This window comes from Herpailurus yagouaroundi, unplaced genomic scaffold, assembly GCF_014898765.1.
Source record: "Herpailurus yagouaroundi ecotype Mexico unplaced genomic scaffold, PumYag 164, whole genome shotgun sequence".
In the NCBI taxonomy this organism is placed as follows: domain Eukaryota; kingdom Metazoa; phylum Chordata; class Mammalia; order Carnivora; family Felidae; genus Herpailurus; species Herpailurus yagouaroundi.
This window is the reverse complement of record NW_024412405.1, coordinates 6,074,654-6,093,731: the sequence shown is the minus strand read 5'-3', so window position 1 is coordinate 6,093,731 and position 19,078 is coordinate 6,074,654. Positions and strand designations below refer to the sequence as shown.

The 19,078-nt window shown below is 43.0% G+C and overlaps 1 protein-coding gene and 1 long non-coding RNA gene across 3 annotated transcripts in view; one reads left to right on the top strand and one right to left on the bottom strand.

The window, feature by feature from the left end:
- EFNB2 (ephrin B2) overlaps positions 1-19,078 on the bottom strand; it is a 45,500-nt gene that overhangs the window by 6,387 nt on the left and 20,035 nt on the right. For both annotated transcript variants that reach the window (XM_040487100.1, XM_040487099.1), the window contains exon 2: positions 16,260-16,543. In XM_040487100.1, the coding sequence (XP_040343034.1) occupies positions 16,260-16,543 (284 nt within the window). The remainder of the gene's footprint in view (positions 1-16,259; positions 16,544-19,078) is intronic.
- Positions 14,218-19,078, top strand: part of LOC121037733 (uncharacterized) — an 11,987-nt gene continuing 7,126 nt past the window's right edge. The window contains exon 1 of the long non-coding RNA XR_005793949.1: positions 14,218-14,547. This is a non-coding gene — a long non-coding RNA (uncharacterized LOC121037733). The remainder of the gene's footprint in view (positions 14,548-19,078) is intronic.

The window sequence follows — 19,078 nt, the reverse complement described above, 5'->3', positions numbered from 1 at the left end:
CAGATTTCCTGCTTCGAGAACAATTAGCTCGATGCTCCCTGTTTGCCAAGCATCCAAGTTCGGTAAACACTAAAAGAGGAGACTCCCACACCCCCTCCTTTTCTTTCCCCGCCTTATGTGAGATGAAGAAGTATGTTAGGATTCAGGTCTTCCACTTCTGAAGTTTTCTCTCCATCATTTTGCACTGGACTGGAAATAATAAGTGTGTTATCATTACCAAGACCGACCTCAGACAGACTCTTCAACCAAGCTACCTGCTGGAGCACAGCTTGACTGACAGAGGGGACCACGCGCGCCCTCTGCTCTGTCAGGGCCCTGGGGCAACCCTGGGGTATGAGGGGAGATTGTGCAGTACCCACTTGCCTCCTGTTTAGCTCGAGTCCCTTCCCATTTCAAGAGGGAGGAGGAAGGACAGGACATTTGACCACTGTCAGTACTTTTAAACAAACAGCCTATGCTCCACTGTGTGTAAACACGTTGCTGTTGCGTCTCCTTAGGACGGTGAGTTCTCTGAATAGCGTTGTGACTAAAGCTGTAAAAAGACTGCCAGGTACTTTGCTAAGGAAGAGGACTTAAATTGCAGGTCAAGTTCCAGAAGAAAAAGAAGGTGGAGGGTGCTAGACGTTTCCATTCTTCCAAAGTTCAAGGGGCAAGGAACAGAAGTGTTTCATATACATTTCTGTGCGGTAAATCATTCTCTACTTTGATTATCAAAGGCTGGTCTACTAACACTGTACTTTTCAAGGCACGGAAACAGGGACAGAATTTCTGGTAAAAATACATCCAAAGGCACTCTTTCAATGGGTTGTTTGTTTTCCAAATGGTGGACCGGCCAGCAAGGTCTACATGCACACATAGCAATACGTGGGCTACAGAGTTACAACTTTTACTTTCACTGCTTTGAAAAACAATGGCTGCTTCTTGTGTGTATAAATATCTCTGTGCTTATCTGAGTGTTTCCTTAAAGTTTACAGTCTTACGATCAGACCTCACTCCTCCGCTGACACTGGTGCCGAGTTTCTCCTGGGAAAATGGGCAAAATGGCCATAATCATTCTGGGGGTAAAAAGTAGACAGTCTCCTCTTGTAGATTGTTGAGAAAATGTTTGGCAGAGAAGTTAAAACAAATACCTAAAAACTTTACATGCCTCTGTGAATCTAATAAAAAAAAAAAATCATTTTTTTCCTTCCCCATTTCTCCACCCGCTTTCTTTTTTCCCTCCTCCAGACAGTTTCCTAAATTTCGAAGGGTCCTTTCCTCCCAAAGCCATGAAACAGTGTGGCTGTCTACGTGCAGGCACTGTTTGAGGGCAGGTGCAGAACAATGCTGTCATCTCTATTTAATCTTTCTCAAAAATTAGGATATGTTTTCATGTAGAAACCCTGGAAAGCTGAGGTCTAGCCAATGGCTTCAGAAGTTTACTTAATTCAAATGGAATCTCAATGTTTTCTATGCTGTAGGCACATAAATGCACTTTCATGCAAAAGTGCACCCAAATGCACAGCGAAATGACCTCTTTCTGACTAACGGCTTAACAAATATGTTAAAAATACGATCTGAAGGGTGGTGCACAGAAAAGGGGGGGGGGGGGGGGGGGGGGGGGTAGAGCTTTGTTTGTTTGAACCTGGAGGTCAAAAGGTCAAAGATTCAGATCTGAAGGAGAAAAAACAATGAATACCAGAGTGGGTAAGACAAGACGTGGTAGAGAAGAGTCACCGTGGAACAGAATTCAAACCTGCGTCCTCAAAGATAAAAGCTTCTGACTGCTTCTACCAAGTCCATTTGGAAGCAGGAGGGCTGCACCTCATTTGGGTGATTTTTTCTTTTGATTTTAATTTGTAGGTCACTGCCCTTTCTGGATACCAATGCTTCCGTGCAGAGTGCTTGTGGGTGTGCCCTGAATGCTGTCCAAGTGACCCCCAAATGTAGAGAGCTCCAAGAATTCAAATTAAACTGCAATCTGTAATTTAGCATCCACAGACTATAAGATGGTAGGAGGAAAACTGTGTAGCCGGAGAATGAATCTGCTCTCCATTTTTAACAGTTGAAACTTTTTTTTAATTCCGTGAGGGAGGAAGAGCCTTCAAGCCCTGAGCTGCACAGAGAGAAATAGGAGCTTGTGCCTTTGTCTGGTTCTTGGAGATCAGAGGCCGATGCTGGTTTGGCGGGGGGGGGGGGGGGTGAAGGGGGAGGATGGGCCAAGAGGGAGAACGCTGTGATGTGCATTCCAGACGCTTACTTTGTTCCCCTTTAAGTCAACTTGCAAGTTGCAAAGGTGACTGGAAGATATTGGAAAATTCATTACTAACGTTAACACAGCATCCCAGATACCTGGTTGTTTAAAAAGGGAATGAACTATAAAATACAGCTGGATGTTTGCTGTGAAGGAGTTTTGCCCTGCCGTATGGTAGCCATGACCCGAGCAGTCCCAGAAAGCCTGGTTGGAAGATGTCAGCAACCAACTGAAGCTTCAGAAGGTTAGCTTTCTAGCAAGCATAGAATAATTTAGAGTGACTTGAACTTACTTTGTATTTGATTCTGTAATGAAAATTACCCTCACTCTTCCCTATGACCTCCTCAGCAGGAAGTGTAGGGAGCATCGTTCTCATTCTAGTGGTCCTCCTGTCCCTTGCCTTGAGCAAGGACACTGACAAGTGTCCTGTCCTGATAGCACCTCCTTATGGCAGTCAGCTCTGAAATAAAGCCACAAGATTAATCCTCTGAAGGCATAGTAGTGGCTCACTCTGAAAGACAAGAAAGTGCTAATGCTTGGGGAGAAAATCTAATTCCATTTCAGGAGACAATTTGGCAATATTTTTTATTGTTGATCTGAATGTATTAGGAATTTTTGACTTAGAGAGAGGGTAAAAATTTTGCTACCTCATTATCCTTCGCTTTTCTTTGTATCTACCAACATTATCTAATGCTGCCACAATTATAGTATTCCTAAATAGATGAAATTGCATTTAATCATTTGGAGACAGAAAAAATAACCCTGTTATACCTAAGCTTTTAGTGCCCATTTTTTTGTTCTTGGTCTAGAGAAAATATAGACTTTATAAAATTAAAAATTACTAAGCAAAGTTTCTCCATCCAGTTAGAAAATGGGCTTAATAAAGATACATGGGCATTTTATAGCCTGCTTTTAAAGGCTTCTGCTTCAGGGATCTAATTGCATGTAGTAAGTATACTGAAATTACCAGATTATTCCCCTGGGGCCTGATTTCCAGTGGGTGGAGATCATTACTCAGCAAAAAAGTACCCCGAGTTCTCACTGCCTAAAAGTTCTTCACATCTGAAAACTGCACTGCCCCACATCTGTGTCTTCCCATGAATTTGTACACGGACCTATATCTGCAGCTCCTACTCCCTGGGAATGGTACACTGGTTATCCAGGGACAAAAAAGAGAACCGGTGAATAAAACAGACTAAAGGGGCAAGAATCTTTCTGGCCGTGTTTTCTAGACTGTGCCCACAGCCCCACGCCCCGGGAGGCTCCACTCTGTGGCACTGGCTTTGGGCGGTTTTCAGTCTATCACTTCAGTAACCTTGTGCTAATCAGATGGAGGAGTCACTGCTGGGTTGGTACCGTTATATGGGTCTCATTCACAAGGAGGTCAGGAAGGAGGGCAGCACAAAAAAAGTCTGCAGGATAATATAACATCACTAGGAAGGAATTCTTGGCTATTCTGGAAAGGATGAAAAAACACACTCATACTATGCAGGTGATTTCAAACTATTCTCAAATGTAGCTTCCTGGGATGGGGCAGAGAATGGACGGACACTCAAAAGCAAACCATTTTATCCACTTTATCAAAGCAGTCTACCAAAGGAGAGACAGATAATAAGCACAGAGGATCAGGAAAGCCACAGAGATCAGTTTCCTAATAAGAATAGAAACTATAATGTATATAAAGCTGCACATATTTGCTCTTACTTGATGATGAAACAAATAGCACTTTGTGACAATTCTCTATCAATATCATCCTCTTTGCATGACTTTCTTCCATGCATGTCATGATATGCTGGCCCTGGTAATTCTGATTTCTTAGGGCCGGTCTTCCTGCACGTGGGTCTTTCTCCTTAAGCTCAACACAGACTCAGAAGAACCAGAAGCCTATCACCTGACAATCTGAGGAACCCAAAGCAGCAGAATCAAGTAGGAAACAGAGAAAGCCATGACCTTCAAATAAACATGATACACAAACAAGCTTACTGTCTTCTACCAGGGCTCGCAATTCTTGGAACGTCTAAAGGCTAAAAAAGCTGGAGTGAGATGTGTAGGTTGAAAACTAAGGAACCCGATAAAAATGTAATCGATGACTGTGAACATATAAACCCGGAAAACTTAGAGCATTGTCCTTAACACCCTGACAGCAATTCAAAGTCAAAATGTCTAGTATCAAAACAGCGATTTAATTTCTAGATATCAAGGTAGTTCGATGCCTTGGATATCACAAGGGTCCTTTCAGATACTGAGGAGAAAGATTCTAAACATGGACATGATAGAGTTCAGTGAGTGCCAAAAACAAATGCCTTTTTCTGTAATTAATAAAAACTTCTGAAACAGAAACAACTGTATAATGTGCCAAAAGGAAGGAGAAAACGTCCCTTTTTCTAGCTTCTTTTCACGTGTTTTTCTTTGTGGATTTATAGTGTAAGAAATGAGGAATGTGTCATCATCAGTTTCCAAGGGCTTCGTTATTTCTCCTTGCCAGAACGTTCAAGAAAATTCAGCATGATTGCAAGGCAAATGGCATTTCATCCCATAATACCAAATTTGCCTTATCTTTGCTATATAAATAAATGCTTCTTAAAATGGCCTTAATTTGAAGAAAAAAAAATACAAAGGAAGGTATTTTCAAAGTGAAATATACATCCACAAAAAAGGTTGCTTTTTTTTTTTTTTAATCTCTACTTGATGTGACAGCTCTCACGGGCATTTGATTAGCTGATTTTTAGTGTGTGGGGAACAGTTCACAGTTCAAACACTGTATAAGCTACTAGTGAGGTAGGATGTGTGTGTTTCTCCCCCAAGGAAACATTGTTCCAGTATGATAAGAAGAATCACTTGAATTAAAACCACATCACTGTGGTTGTGTTTTGAAATTTTAAGGCAGTAAATCATGCATTAAGAATTAATAACTGGCTTAGCCCCAGTGACTTCTACCCAACACAATTAATTAGTTTCTCTGCTAGACAGAACGATTTGGAAAAATGAATTTAAAAAGGGAGTCACAACTTAGACCCTCCCTCTTGTATTCTAGCATTAAAATAGGAGTGAAGATACCAGGTATCAAATTTAAATGGATGCTCGTGAATAAAACAGTATAATTTTATTTTCTTAGTTTCAAATGTTCATCATGAACAATGATAGGATATTCTATTGACAGCTCAGGAAAAAGAGGTGGTTTTAAAAATGTGTTAACAACCTTGAAACAGCTTAGTAAACTTTGTGCGTTCACTAGAAGATTTAATGACCGATATTGCCACTTTATATTAATTTGGGGGGAAGAGGGGAGGTAAGAGGTTACTACGTAAACTGAGTATGAAGGTGCCAGTGTATTTATTATATCTCGTATCTCATACACCGCATGAGACTTGGACACTGAGGGAGGTCAACCTATTGAGAGAATCGTAACAGCATAGAGTCATCATATCTAGAACATAAGAAATCCTATCACAGCTTACTCAGAAAATCTTTTAACCATCAAGAACTGTATACAAAGATCAAGTTAGTGGCAATCATGAAAGATGCTAAGAGCCAGTTAGTTACCTTTGAGAACACAGTCCCGAAGAGTCACTGATTACATATGACCAGACTGAAAAGGAGAAGCAGCGACCATGTGTGAGTGTGCGTGTGTGTGCGTGCATGTGTGTGCGAGTGCATACATAAGGGGTATATGTTAGTGAAAGGAATACCCTCCGGGTTCCAGCAGTGTACTGACGTTTTTCTGACAAAGATCAAACAGTCCCAGCAATAAATTAAGTGTCCGTATTTTTACTAAAGGCCCACTAACCACATGAGACTGATTATGGGGTTGTTTACTCTGTTTCCCCTTAAAAATACTGCCTCCAACACCTTAGTGCCTTGAGTTTTAATGGAGAATTCTGTGGAGAGAAAACACCCCTTTCTAGGTCTAGGATTTTATGGCTAAAAGCTAGGATGATTTATGTATGGAATCTTTCATTAGGTAAAAAAAAAGTTTCAATAAGATCTCAGAAAACAAGTTTTCATCTAGGTATGCTTTAAGGGGATTTATCTTATTGTCACAACAATTCAGACAAAGTTAACATTCTAAGGATGTGTCAGTCAACAGTAAAATTACCTTTATACACGAGAGTCAACCTGAATATGGGCCAAAACCCACTAAAAGGAATTATGTCTTATTTATTTTTTAAAAGTTTATTGATTTATTTGAGGGGGGAAGGGCACCGAGAGAGAGAGAGAGAGAGAGAGAGAGAGAATCCCAAGAAGGCTCTGCACTGTCAGCACAGAGCCTGACACATGGCTTGGAACTCACAAACTGTGAGATCATGACCTACGCGAAATCAAGAGTCGGATGCTCAAATGACTGAGCCACCCAAGCACCCTAGGAATTGTTTTAAAAATAGGTGGCCAGGGGGCACCTGGGTGGCTCAGTTGGTTGAGTGTCTGACTCTTGATTTCGGCTCAGGCCATGACCTCACAGTTTGATAGTGTGAGCCCCACATCAGACTCTATGCTGCTTGGGATTCTCTTCTTCCTCTCTTTGCCCCTCCCCTACTCACTCTCTCTCTCTCTTTCAAAATACATAAAATAAACTTTAAAAAAAAAAGTGGCCAGATACCCATTTCAATAGACTGACCAAAACTCAAGTTAAAAAAAAAAAAAAATGGCAAGAATGATATAAGAGTTCAAAAGATAAAACATTATTCCCGGTTGCCTACATTAGCCTTACTTAAGCTCTCAGATTTGTAAAACTGAGAACTCCTGGTCAAGACACTGTGATATCATCTCATCCAAACATTCTGAACCGTGGAGACGCATGTGTTTGAGTGAATTATTTCTAGCCCACAATCCGCTGCCCACTCCTGGGTTTTTGATAGTCTTAATCATTAAGGTATCTGTGTGGAGATATGGAAATGTCTAGATCGCAAAGGGTCGGAGTACACAGTTCATGGTGGGGAGGGCGCACCTCCCCCCAACTTCTTGCTCATTCTACTGTCACTAATCAGATGCAATGATATTAATGGCCCAGTAATTGGGAGTCTGCAGCACTGAAGTGGAAAACATCCATCTGAGGCAGAGTTCATCTCTGGGTGGTAAGACTTCACTAGTGACTGAATTAATGTTTGCTGACAGTTTAGAATATAGCCCTGCGGATGAGAGAATGTGCCCCTCTCCATGGCACACGCGTTTAGATGGACGTGACGTTATTTGCTTTGACCATCTAGAGACCGCTGGTAACCCCAATAAAGTGCCCTGTCTGAATCTGCCCTACACCTGAGCCATATTCCATTCAGGGAACACATTCTATACTCTGGGAATCCAGAGCAATTTTCCACATGTTTGCTTCAATAAAAGAATACCTTCGTCTCTTGGTTCAACATCAGGAACAATGAGACTAGGCTACTTCACTGATGCAAAAAGCTGTTTTCAAAGCAGAGCTGTTGTTAGTAACACACAGCCTGGCTCCCTCCTTAATGTAATCAATTATGTTTCTTCCAGAGGTGCTGCACACCCACCCATCCACCCACCCTCCATCCGTCTGTCCGTCCGTCCATCCGCCCATCCATCCACACTGCAGCACTTGTACTTGACTAAGGAAATTTAAAGTCTCATTGCCTCTATTTGTATATTTGAGAAATTAAAAAATTTTGTAATTTTACTATTTAGCAACTTTTTATTGAGGGGCACAGCGGCACAGTCTGATTTGATTAATAAACGGAACTGACGGGGCGCCTGGGTGGCTCAGTTGGTTAAGCGTCCCACTCTTGATTTTGGCTCAGGTCATGGTCTCACGGTCTGTGGGATCAAGTCCCGTGTCGGGCTCTGTGCTGACAGCGCAGAACCTGCTCGGGGCTCTCTCTCTCCCTCTCTCTGACCCTACTGTAAGCAACGCGCATGCACTTGTACTCTCAAAAGAAATAAACTTCTTAAAGAAAAGGAATGGAATTGATTAAAAGATCTACAAACAAAGAGGCCACGTGGAAGAATTGACACACTGTTATTACAGCCGCCTTTTCTCACTGGCCCTTTTTCCTTTCCTATTGCTCATGGGATGGTCTTTGTTCGACTCTGGGGACTATGATGGAAGTTAGTTCTAGTCACACAACAGACCACAGGGCACAGGCCCTACATGTTTGAACAAGCACAGAGATCGTTCAGTATCTGGATCGTGCGAGCTTCTTGGTACCGCTATGGCACGTGTGCACACATGCCCTCTCTCTACTGTCCCTGTGTATGTGGCGTGCACACAGGCATAGTCTCTTTACAGTGCGTGTGATGGCACGCATACGTGTAAGACCTTTCCTCTCACTAGGCGAGAGACCCAGGAGCACCATCATGGACCAATGACGCTGGTCTAAGGCCCCCCAGCCCTGGTCTGAGTTTGGACTCTGGCATTTCATGGCCTTGGGAACTGCCCATACCATTGAGGAAGTACTCATGCTTTCCAACCTCTGGTTTTCTCATGGTGATAGACATTTCTCTGCCCGCGTTGTTTCTGAGACTGCAAAGTGATACAGTACGTGAAGCCACAACGCTTTCCTTTATGCGACCAAACACCTGGCCAGGGATCTCAGAATTCGGGGAACAATTGTACGACTCATAGGAACTGCACAGGTTTTCTCAAAGTGATTTTTTTTTTTTTTAATGCCTGTCTATGCCTCTTGGCTATTTTTAAAAGTGCTTTAGTTTGCTTTAAATTTTGATCTTCAAGGTGAATATTTAAAGGCTATTAAGAAACTCGTTCTCTCTCATGCTTGTATTAGGTCTCCAGTATTACTCAGTTATTTATAAGGCTAAGTGAACTTTCAAAAAGCTATAAATACAGGTGTTAGATATTAACATGCATTTTATGAAACTGTAAAGGCAGTTTTATTCTGAGCGATTCCTAAAGAATTCCACTTTTCACATGGAATCTTCTCATCTGCTCTTGTTCTGCTTATTTCGCACATGAGGTTTTTCAGCGTCTACCACCCCCCCACCCCCACCCCCTTCAACGCCTTCCCATTGCTTTAAGAGTCGGTTGTCTTTTTCTTTCCTTAGTGGTTTTTTGGGGTAAGTCCTAGACAGGACTCTCTCTGTCTAGCTTAAATGAGATAACCTGTCACACCTGCCCAGGTGACACCATTGGATGTGAACAGAGTCCCATTCCATGCTAGCCCTGTCCTTCTGCACCCTGGGGGATCCATCGGGATAATTATCCCAACGGCCATGACTCCATCAGGCCCATGAGCCCAAAGTTTCTCAGCACAATGTCCAGTTAAGCAGAAGCTGAGACTTTATTCCTCAAGTGCAAAGAACGTGAGCTTTGTTCATCTGAAATCCAACAAGGAGTCTTACTGATACATTCTGGAAGAGCCTTCAGTACAGTCAGACGACGATTTCACATTATGTTAAAAAATAATAGAAACAACACTTCTAATTATCAGGCTAATGAAATACCTTTCCCAGCCTGTCTCAGTGACAAGGCAGCCCTGACACCCTTCTCTCTAGGAGGATATTTATACCACGTTAGAATGTTGCCGAAATTATCAATAAAAACACAGCGTTTCCTTTGTGTGGCAGGGAACTGAGACAAAGCCCTGGCAAGGTTGGGGAAATGCAAGTAGAGAAACGATTCCATGGACAGAACAGTTCTCCCACTCTGTCTCTTCTGGGTCTTACAGAGGATCTGCTAACAAGCTCAGGCAATTCCACCAACAGAAAGATACAGAAATGCATGTTTCTTCGGAAAGGAAGCCCAGAGACAAAAGAACTTTTATGACACTCCACCAAGACGAAGAGAAGAGATCTTATAATTAAGTTACGCAGCATTCCTGAAACTTGTAAACTCTCTGGAGTTTCATTTTATGGATGGTTTGCAAATAACTTATACTTTGCTAGCACATCTTCCCCGCCCGCTAGCTTGCGGGAAAGCCTGGCTTCGCCCTTGGGCTCCTGCTCCTGCCTCACACACTCTGCTCCAAGGGGACCCCATGGGTTGTACTTACTGGGAGCCAACCTTGGAAATGAGCACTTTATATAGATCATGCATTTCAATTCCTGTGACCCTGCGCAGGCAGATACAGTCAGCATCCCCAGTGCACAGATGAAGAGATTGGGGCAGAGGGTGGTTAAGTTACCCGCTGAAGGGCATTCAAGGACCCACATCTGTCTGACTCCAGATGCACACCCACCAAGCTGATCTGTCGCTCTACGTGGCATGTGTAGATAATCCTCCAGACACCCAAGGGTCTGATGGACAGTCTATTACAAAGGTGACAGTTGTAGGGGCGCCTGGGTGGCTCAGTCGGTTGGGCGTCCAACTTCGGCTCAGGTCATGATCTCATAGTTCGTGGGTTCGAGCCCCGTGTCGGGCTCTGTGCTGACGGCTCAGAGCGTGGAGCCTACTTCGGATTCTGTGACTCCCCCTCTCTCTGCCCTTCCCCTGCTCACGCTCTGTGTCTCTCTGCCTCTCAATAATAAATAAACATTTAAAAAAAAATTAAAAAAAAACAAAAAACAAAAAACAAAGATGACAGTTGTAGGTTAGAAATAAACGTGTTTAAATGCTGGAATTTGGCAATTATATACAAGGTATAAAGATAAATCCTCACCCCAAAGTCAGGGGCTTGAGTGACAGGCTGATACGATCATGTCACTAAACTTGATGGAAGCATAGCTTTTGCTACGTTTATCATATAAAATAATTCATGAAAGAAAACCCATAATCATTTTACACAGGCCACACATTCTCACAGAGCTGAAAAGAAATCTACATGTACAAGGATATTCGAAAGTTCCCACAACTTTTGTGCTGGCGAAAGGTTACGGTACACCCAGTATATTTTAGTGTCAGCTGCCAGACCTACTATTCCCCGAAATAAAGAAGTATGTCGAAAACCCAAAGGGAAAACAAACCCAAAAGGAAGACAAATATAATGAATATAAATACAAATGTAATAAATGCAGGAAATGGAATCTGCTGTTCCCCTGCTTTGATTTCTGTAAGGATAGTATTCTGTTATATTTGTATGTAAGTATTTTGATTTATTTTGCAATTTTGCTCAGAAGTGAAGTCTATGCCTAAAAAATAGCAAGCAAAGCTGACTGTGGAGCCTTCCAATTTTATATGCTCTGATTTAAAAAAAAAAAATTGCTTTAGAGAACTAAACCAATGGCCTAGGAAATGGTGACTCCTGCAGACTTGTCTACTGCTCCCTAAGGAAGACCTTCCAAAGGCAAAGAAAGGGAGAGGCAGCTTTGGGAAGGACCGCTGTGAGGAGGGCAGGGTGGACGTTAAAGAACGACCTTTGATCAAACCATCGTTGGAAAGGACGACTTCCAGACTATTCCACAAGTCCAAATCTTGGCTACGGATGTGAAGTAAAACATCGTGAAAGTTACATAAGGCTAAACTGGGGCAGGGGTGGGGGTGGGGGGGGCTCGCACACGTGGTCTTTGTCACACGGCTCTGCTGTGGCCACTGTTCACTTAAAAAGTATTAACACAGCGGCACTCATCATTTGTGTCTGACTCACATAATTTTGGAGGTGGGGTGAGAACCTCTTTGTAGGTATTTTGCAAGGTCCTGTGCTGAGCCTGGATAACCAACCTGCGGAACCTTCGTGAAGTCGGATGTGGCCTAGGGCCAGAAAACTGCTGACTCATTCGGCTCTGGGTTGTCGTCTCTAAAAAGAAATTGGAAGCCAAGCACAGAGAGTATCTACAAGAAAAGTCTAGAACACAAATATGGATGAAGGCTGAGAATACAGTTAGGGAGGTTTTCCTTCTGCATTAATTGGACTGTTTACCAACAAGATAGAGCTTCCCTTAAAAATGCACACTTGAGAACAGATGGTTATTTCACAAACTTTAAAAAATGTTAAAGGCAAAATAAAAGTAACTATAGGTTACACAAAATAACGCGTACTATGCTTTTAAGGCAATTGAGACTCGGAATGTAACTGGGGTGCCTGGGGGGTTTGGTCGGTGACGGGGGTCCAACTTCAGCTCAGGCCATGATCTCTCAGTTTTTGAGTTTGAGCCCTATGTCAGGATCTGTGCTGACGGTTTGGAGCCTGGAGCCTGCTTCGGATTCTGTGTCTCTCTTTCTCCCCTCCCCCATTTGTGGTCTCTCTCTCTCTCTCTCTCTCTCTCTCTCAAATTGAATAAAACATTAAAAAAAAAAAAAAGAATATGAATGTGATAAAGAATAGGGGGCTTTTTCAGACCAAGTGGCAATAACACCCCCCTTTTGAGTCATTTAAGATTAGGAGATTTTTTGATGCAAATTAGGCCCAAGGCTAATTACTGAAATAGGTCACTTGAAAAAGTCAATTCTAAACATTTAGAAAACCCACATATATCATTTTGCCACATGTCAAAGCAAATAATCATCTATGAGAAGAACTAATGAGGAAGCGTATCATTTTGTCACTTCCTAAGGGAATTTAGTGGATACTTGGTAGGTTTAAAAATACACATCCAATTAAGAATTAATATTTACTTCTAAAACTCCAAAGGGTGGTGACTACATTCTATATCTGGTAACACTGTAAATCAAATTAAGTGTCTTTAAAGAATTCATAGCAGATCCCGTCCATTTCCGTTGGAGGAAAGGCACGTGGACAAGAGACCCTACCCTGGATGTGTGTTTCCAGCCCTAAGATGGTTTGGAACTGCAGCCCTCCATCATGGGCCATAACAACAACAATAAAGGAACATTCTAGAAAACAAATCAAAATTCAAAGAAATAAAGGGACTTTCTCCTTAAGCACAGGTGGCAGGACTGGAACCCAGGTCTCTGGGCTGCTGGTGCAGTGCTCCTGGAATCAGTTTACCTAGGGAATTAGCCAACACCTCAGGACCCCACGGGCAATCTGGACCCGTCCCCTCTGCGGTAACTCGACTCCCAACTATCCCTTTCCTTTTTCCTTTCCCTGAAAAGGAACCACACACAACGGTGATGGTGTTAACACTACTACTCTTAGTTACGAAGCTTCTGAGACGCTAAGATTTGGAGCTGAACACACTGTCCACATGACAGCATCCTCCACACCAACATTATTCACTGTCTCAAAGTGAACCGATGACCTGAAGTGTCAAAAATACATTTGTAAAGCTGAGTACTTTCCAGCCCGCTATCTTGACTGGTGCTATTTTAAGTCGAGTGGGACTCCTGGGTGTGTGTGAGTGATCGTTGGAGGTGGAAATCAGTGACTTCTAAAAATCCTGAAATTCTTGAAGAAGCCATGGAAAGTCAGCACGAACTTTTTAAACTATTTTAAAATGTGTGCCTCTCGTCTCTCACCTTCTTTCCTGGGAAAGCTGTCTATCCATGACCTCTGCTGTGGGGGTGGGATAAGAAATGAGCTTCTGGCTTTTCCCAAGTCTCTGCAGTGCCTTTCTGTGTGTGCGACTCGACAGGAGTCCCTCAGCTGCCTAGTGAGGGACAGTCCCCCAGGTTGGCCTCTCAGCCCCGGGCCCTCTCCCCAGGACCCCCCACAACCACCCAGTGCCAGCACTCAAACAGCCTCTCACCGGTTCCCACTGGAAACCCTTCACTCTATTTTAAGAAAGATTCTTTTATCCCAGGCTACCACGTGGTTTTATACAGCGAAACTTAACTCTGAGGCAAGTCCTGGAGGCCAGTGTAGCTCAGCTACCTGCTACTGAAGTTAATGATGAGTTTTTATCAAAAGAAAAACAGTAAGAGATACCATGGTTGCATAGATTAATAGTATAATTTTAAATTAAACTGTGCTTCTAATGTTTGTTTTTGAGAGAGAGAGAGAGAGAGAGAGAGAGAGAGAGAGAGAGAGAGAGAAAGAGAGAGAGCGTAAGCAAACATGAGCTGGGGAGGGGCAGAGAGAGAGGGAGACACAGAATCCGAAGCAAGCTCCAGGCTCTGAGCTGTCAGCACAGAGCCCAACGCAGGGCTTGAACTCACAAACTGTGAGATCATGACCTGAGCCCCCAGGAGCCCCTAGACTGCTTCTAAATACACACCTGTCATGTGTTGATGCCAATACCAAGCACGCAGTGTTTGTGTTCCCGTCTCGGACCTCAGACTGAAGGCTAAATCCCACCATGTGTGCTGAAATCCCACCTGTGCTCAGGGGGGGACGCAGAATGTACAGAGCCATCTTTATGAAGTCATCATTGAAAATAAAGGGGCAAAATCTGGGTCTGTTGGCTTATCTCCATGGAAGAGCCAGCTCATGGACTTGGGCTGCACACACAGTTCCAGTGACAACTCAGGAGCAGTGGGCACTCGACAGTGCCCCCTCTCAGGCACTGCACCTGCCCTCTCCCACCTCCTCTGGGCACCAGCCTTCTGTGTGAATTCATCTGAGGTAAGTTTCGGTTCCCTGCACTAAAACATTAGGGTCCTTGGTAAACAGTCTTTAAAAGTATTTTTTTTTTTAAATTTTTGAAAGCTTATTTATGTATTAGTTTGAGAGAGAGTGCAAGTGGGGAGGGGCAGAGAGAGAGAGAGAGAGAGAGAGAGAGAGAGAGAGAGAATCTCAAGCAGGCTCCATGCTGTCAGCACAGAGCCCGACGCAGGACTTGAACTCATGAACTGTGAGATCATGACCTGAGCTGAAGTTGGACACCTAACGAAGCCACCCAGGTGCCCCGTGAAAAAGTCTTTAAAATAAATAAATAAATAAATACGTAAACTGCTAGACTTCCAATAGCTCCATTTATGTTACCTAATAACTTTTATATTTTCAAAGATTTCTCTATTGTTTTATATCATTTACCACCCCACCTGCTTGTTTCTTCCATCGGAATGCTTTTATTTTCATTTTATGATAATCATTCTTTGAAATCTATAATTTACCCCCTTTCCTTTCTTCATGGTACTTACTCTTCCTAAGCTACTCTCTGGGTGTCACATTGGCTTAAAGATAGGCTTTTAGTCTCTAGTGTTTCAGGTTTGCACAAAGGACAGGATAATTAGACGGCTATGACCATCTTCATTTTAATAACTAACGTGGTAAAAACTAGTGTACTCTTGAGTACCAAGTAAGTCAGGGAGTTACTGACTTTGCACACTAAAGAGTGAGTGGCCGGCAGGTTGAGAAAGCCAGTTTCAATGGGATGGAGAGAAGACGGTGGGCGTGCCCAGCGGAGAGCAGTTCTGCAATCCCTGACAGACTGAAGCCGTAGTGACAAGCGAGCAGACGTGTGACCCAGCTCTGAGCAGAGCTTTAAACCAAAGAAATTAAGAAAAACATATTTCATTGCTTGAGTGATGTAACCAGCTAACTAACCTCAGTCACCCAGATTGCACTATGACAAAATCCTGGGCCGGGAACAATCCTGCCTTTGTGCCAACATGCAATCTGCCCCTAGGGGGCATGTGTTTGGATGTGTGCCTCCTCGGCCTTCACAGCTTCATGAAGGGAATGCTAGTTCAGATGCCACCCAAAGGATACACAGTATGTTTCCTGAAACAATGTGTCATTTTACTAAGTAGATAGAAAAACCAAACCAAAACAAAACTAATTCATTGAAGAAACCCAAGTTTTTGTCTTATTCTTCTAATTGTGGTTTGCCTAAAACACCCTTCCTTTGAATCTGGGAGTCCCATGAGGAAAGGGTACCATCATCCCACCTTGTTTATTGTTGAATCCCTAGTGCTATGCAGTTTCTGGTGCAGAGTAAATACTAAATGCATGAATGAACAGATGAATGGATGGTTGGATGGATGGATGGATGGATGGATGAAGAGAAAAGTCATTGCACAAGATTTACCTATCAGATCTCACCAATGGTCCTTAAAAATGTTTTTGTCAGTAGAGATGCTGAGAATATTCATATATATCCATTTATTTCGATACTATAAAAAGTCTAGGAGGTTTTTTCCTCTTTGGGTATTTATATTATCGAGTACTATGAGTATAGGGTCCCTCATTCAATTAAGGTTTCTTTAAAAATGGACAATTTTCAGCAAAGATTCTCACCAAATTATTTGTCATAATAACACTTAAAAAAATTGATACAAACCTATTTAGCTTATCCTATATTCTGTAAAATAAATGAATACAATTATACTTACATATAATGTAATAATCTCTGTTCTTCTGAAATTCTAGACCCCAGAGGTTAGGGCTGAACTCTTGAAACTTGATGGTGAATTTTACATCTTGGTCTGGTCTGGCACAGTTGAGAAGAGGGGTATTTTCCTTCTTAATAGTGCATCGATCTGCTTGCTCTTTATCAACCATATAAACTTTATAATATTCATACTGGCCAACAGTTTTAGAGTCCACTTTGGGGCAAATAATATCCAATTTGTCTCCTATCTGTGGGTATAGTACCAGTCCTTGTCCAGGTAGAAATCTAAAAGCATTAAAAAGAAAAAAAAAAAAAAAGCCACTGAGTTGATAAACATGAACAGTATTCACAATAATTAAAATATAGCCACGCAAGGCCAGTAATTCCAAAGCATACTTTTATAAATCCACATTTGTATTCATCCAAAGTATCTTAGTTCAGATCATCACGGGGGGAATGTATTTAGGAACCAAGCTTTAAAGAAAAACAGTCAAAAAGAAACCACTCTCCTTACTCCCGAGTAGGATCAGTCAACCTCCTGACACTTCTTTTTACCACCTCCTCGCTTGTAATATTTCAGGACTCCTTTGTATAACTTCACAATAACTTTTCCTCGGTGGTGAGTCACACCTTCACACCTGTTTGTTATTTTTTAAACCATCGGCAGCTTTAGTTTATTGGGCATGCCACAGAAAGATGGCAGGGATTCCAGGGAACAGTGGGTGCACTCACACTCTGTTGTCCTGTTAGTTTCCATTTGCTGTGATGTTAATTAACAGACAAGTTTCATCAAGAATGTTTCAAATTACTTATCGTAATTAGTGAGCCACTGATCAAACAATGGGGTTTTTATTACACCGAACAAAAGAACTGTCTTACAAACCCATAAAAGATAACCAGAAGTAATTCCCTCGAGTATTGATTCAGCTGCAAGATGAAGAGTCCCCAAATTACAAGGACAGCCACTACGGTCCCTGCTTCACAGACCTTTTTTTCTGCCTTGAGATGTATTTGCTCCAATTAATTCTTAGAAGCAAATCTTCAGAACTAAGATGACTGAGACAATATCCCCCTGGTGCTTACAGCTGAAAGCTTACAGCTTCTCTCCTCTTTTCTCCCTCTTGCTTGCCATGCTGCTGAAAGATCTTTCTTAATGGGGAGTTTCTCTGAGAAGCGGACACAAGAGCTTTCTAACGAACATCCACCTACAAGTGCTAACACTAACAACACACTTAGAAACCCCATCTCGTTCCTCCCTCCAAGCAGCCAAGCCTGTAGGCTCATTAAAATACTCAAGCCCAAGAACAAAGCATCACGTCTGAATCCTTCCAATCCAACCCTTTATTTAACCAGGGAAGCCCACCAGCCATGACAATGAATGGGTCATAATTCACAGAAAGAGAGAGAGAGAGAGAGAGAGAGAGAGAGCGAGCGCATGCATACCTGGATGATGAGGCACCCCAATTTCAAATACACAGTGAGGATACAGGTTATGATTTATGCTAATGAATGGTATTAATTTTTCTGAAAAGCACATGAGGTTGTTATGAAGCATCAAAGAACATAAGAAATTGTGGTATAGATTTATATTAAAAACCAATACTCTTTATGGCAGGAAAAACGCACGCTGCACACGGTTTATCACCTTCCTCGGGAATGTGTTATTTACAATCCCTAAGAGAGTGTGTGTGGTTCCTCCTCCCTTTCTTTCCCCCAGACTCCTTTAGCAAGGATATGGCATTCATAGAAAGAGAGAAAGAAAGAGAATCTAACAAAATCTTTCTCAAAATGAGTATTTTTTAGAACAATGACAAACTTCAAACAACCATGTGTGCACCTTGAAGAATTTCTACAACTTCTGACAAATGAGGGTCACCACTAGTCAAGAGCCTCTCTGTGACTTTTTTGGCCATTTGTACAGTTTTCTGGGGAGATGCTTTGAAAATTCAAGTCCCAGGCTATTGCCCCCGCCTCCTAAGTGCCAGTGTGCTCTCTTCTCGGCAATTCTGTCTTTCTTGTGGGTAAAACACAACTCTGGGTTCTGGGGGCGGACTGAAGGCCTGAACCAGAATTTACTCCTGCCTCTCACAGCAATTCTCGTGTATTCTTGTGGTCGCGCAGTGGGGGCAGGATGCTTGGCAGTCGGTACGAACGAAATGTGCTCGCCTTCCTGACACATCCTTTTCCTCCTCTTTTATTCCTTGACCTTCTTAGGAAATCTTCTCTGCGTCCAAGAACCAGGGGCCAATTCCTGCCTGGGGGTGCCCACCGCACTCCTCCAAACTTTTTCTGTCCTAGGTCTGCTCCTCGGGGAGCTGGCAGAGAGAGAGAGCAGCACATGTTAGCTGTGTTAGAAGTATTCCTAAACCACAGCTAAGGCCTGCAGCCTGCAGGCTGGGTCTGCCTCCTCTCAAAGCACTGGTCTTCACCATCAGCTGTGACCTGGGACCATCTCCCCAGGGACTCGCCCGGGCTTTAGAGACCAGGATCCTTCGCGGCCAGATGGACCCACCTTCTTGTGCATCCAGTCAATTACCTCAAGGAAATGGTTGGCTCTGCCCCCTCCCCCCCAGCCTCGGATCATGGCCACTTATCAGAACTTGCCCGTATCACACCCCGTATGTCACTAAGCCCTCTCTTCATTCAAAATGCTCCCTAGAGGGGCGCCTGGGTGGCGCAGTCGGTTAAGCGTCCGACTTCAGCCAGGTCACGATCTCGCGGATCTCGCGGATCTCGCGGATCTCGCGGATCTCGCGGATCTCGCGGATCTCGCGGATCTCGCGGATCTCGCGGATCTCGCGGATCTCGCGGATCTCGCGG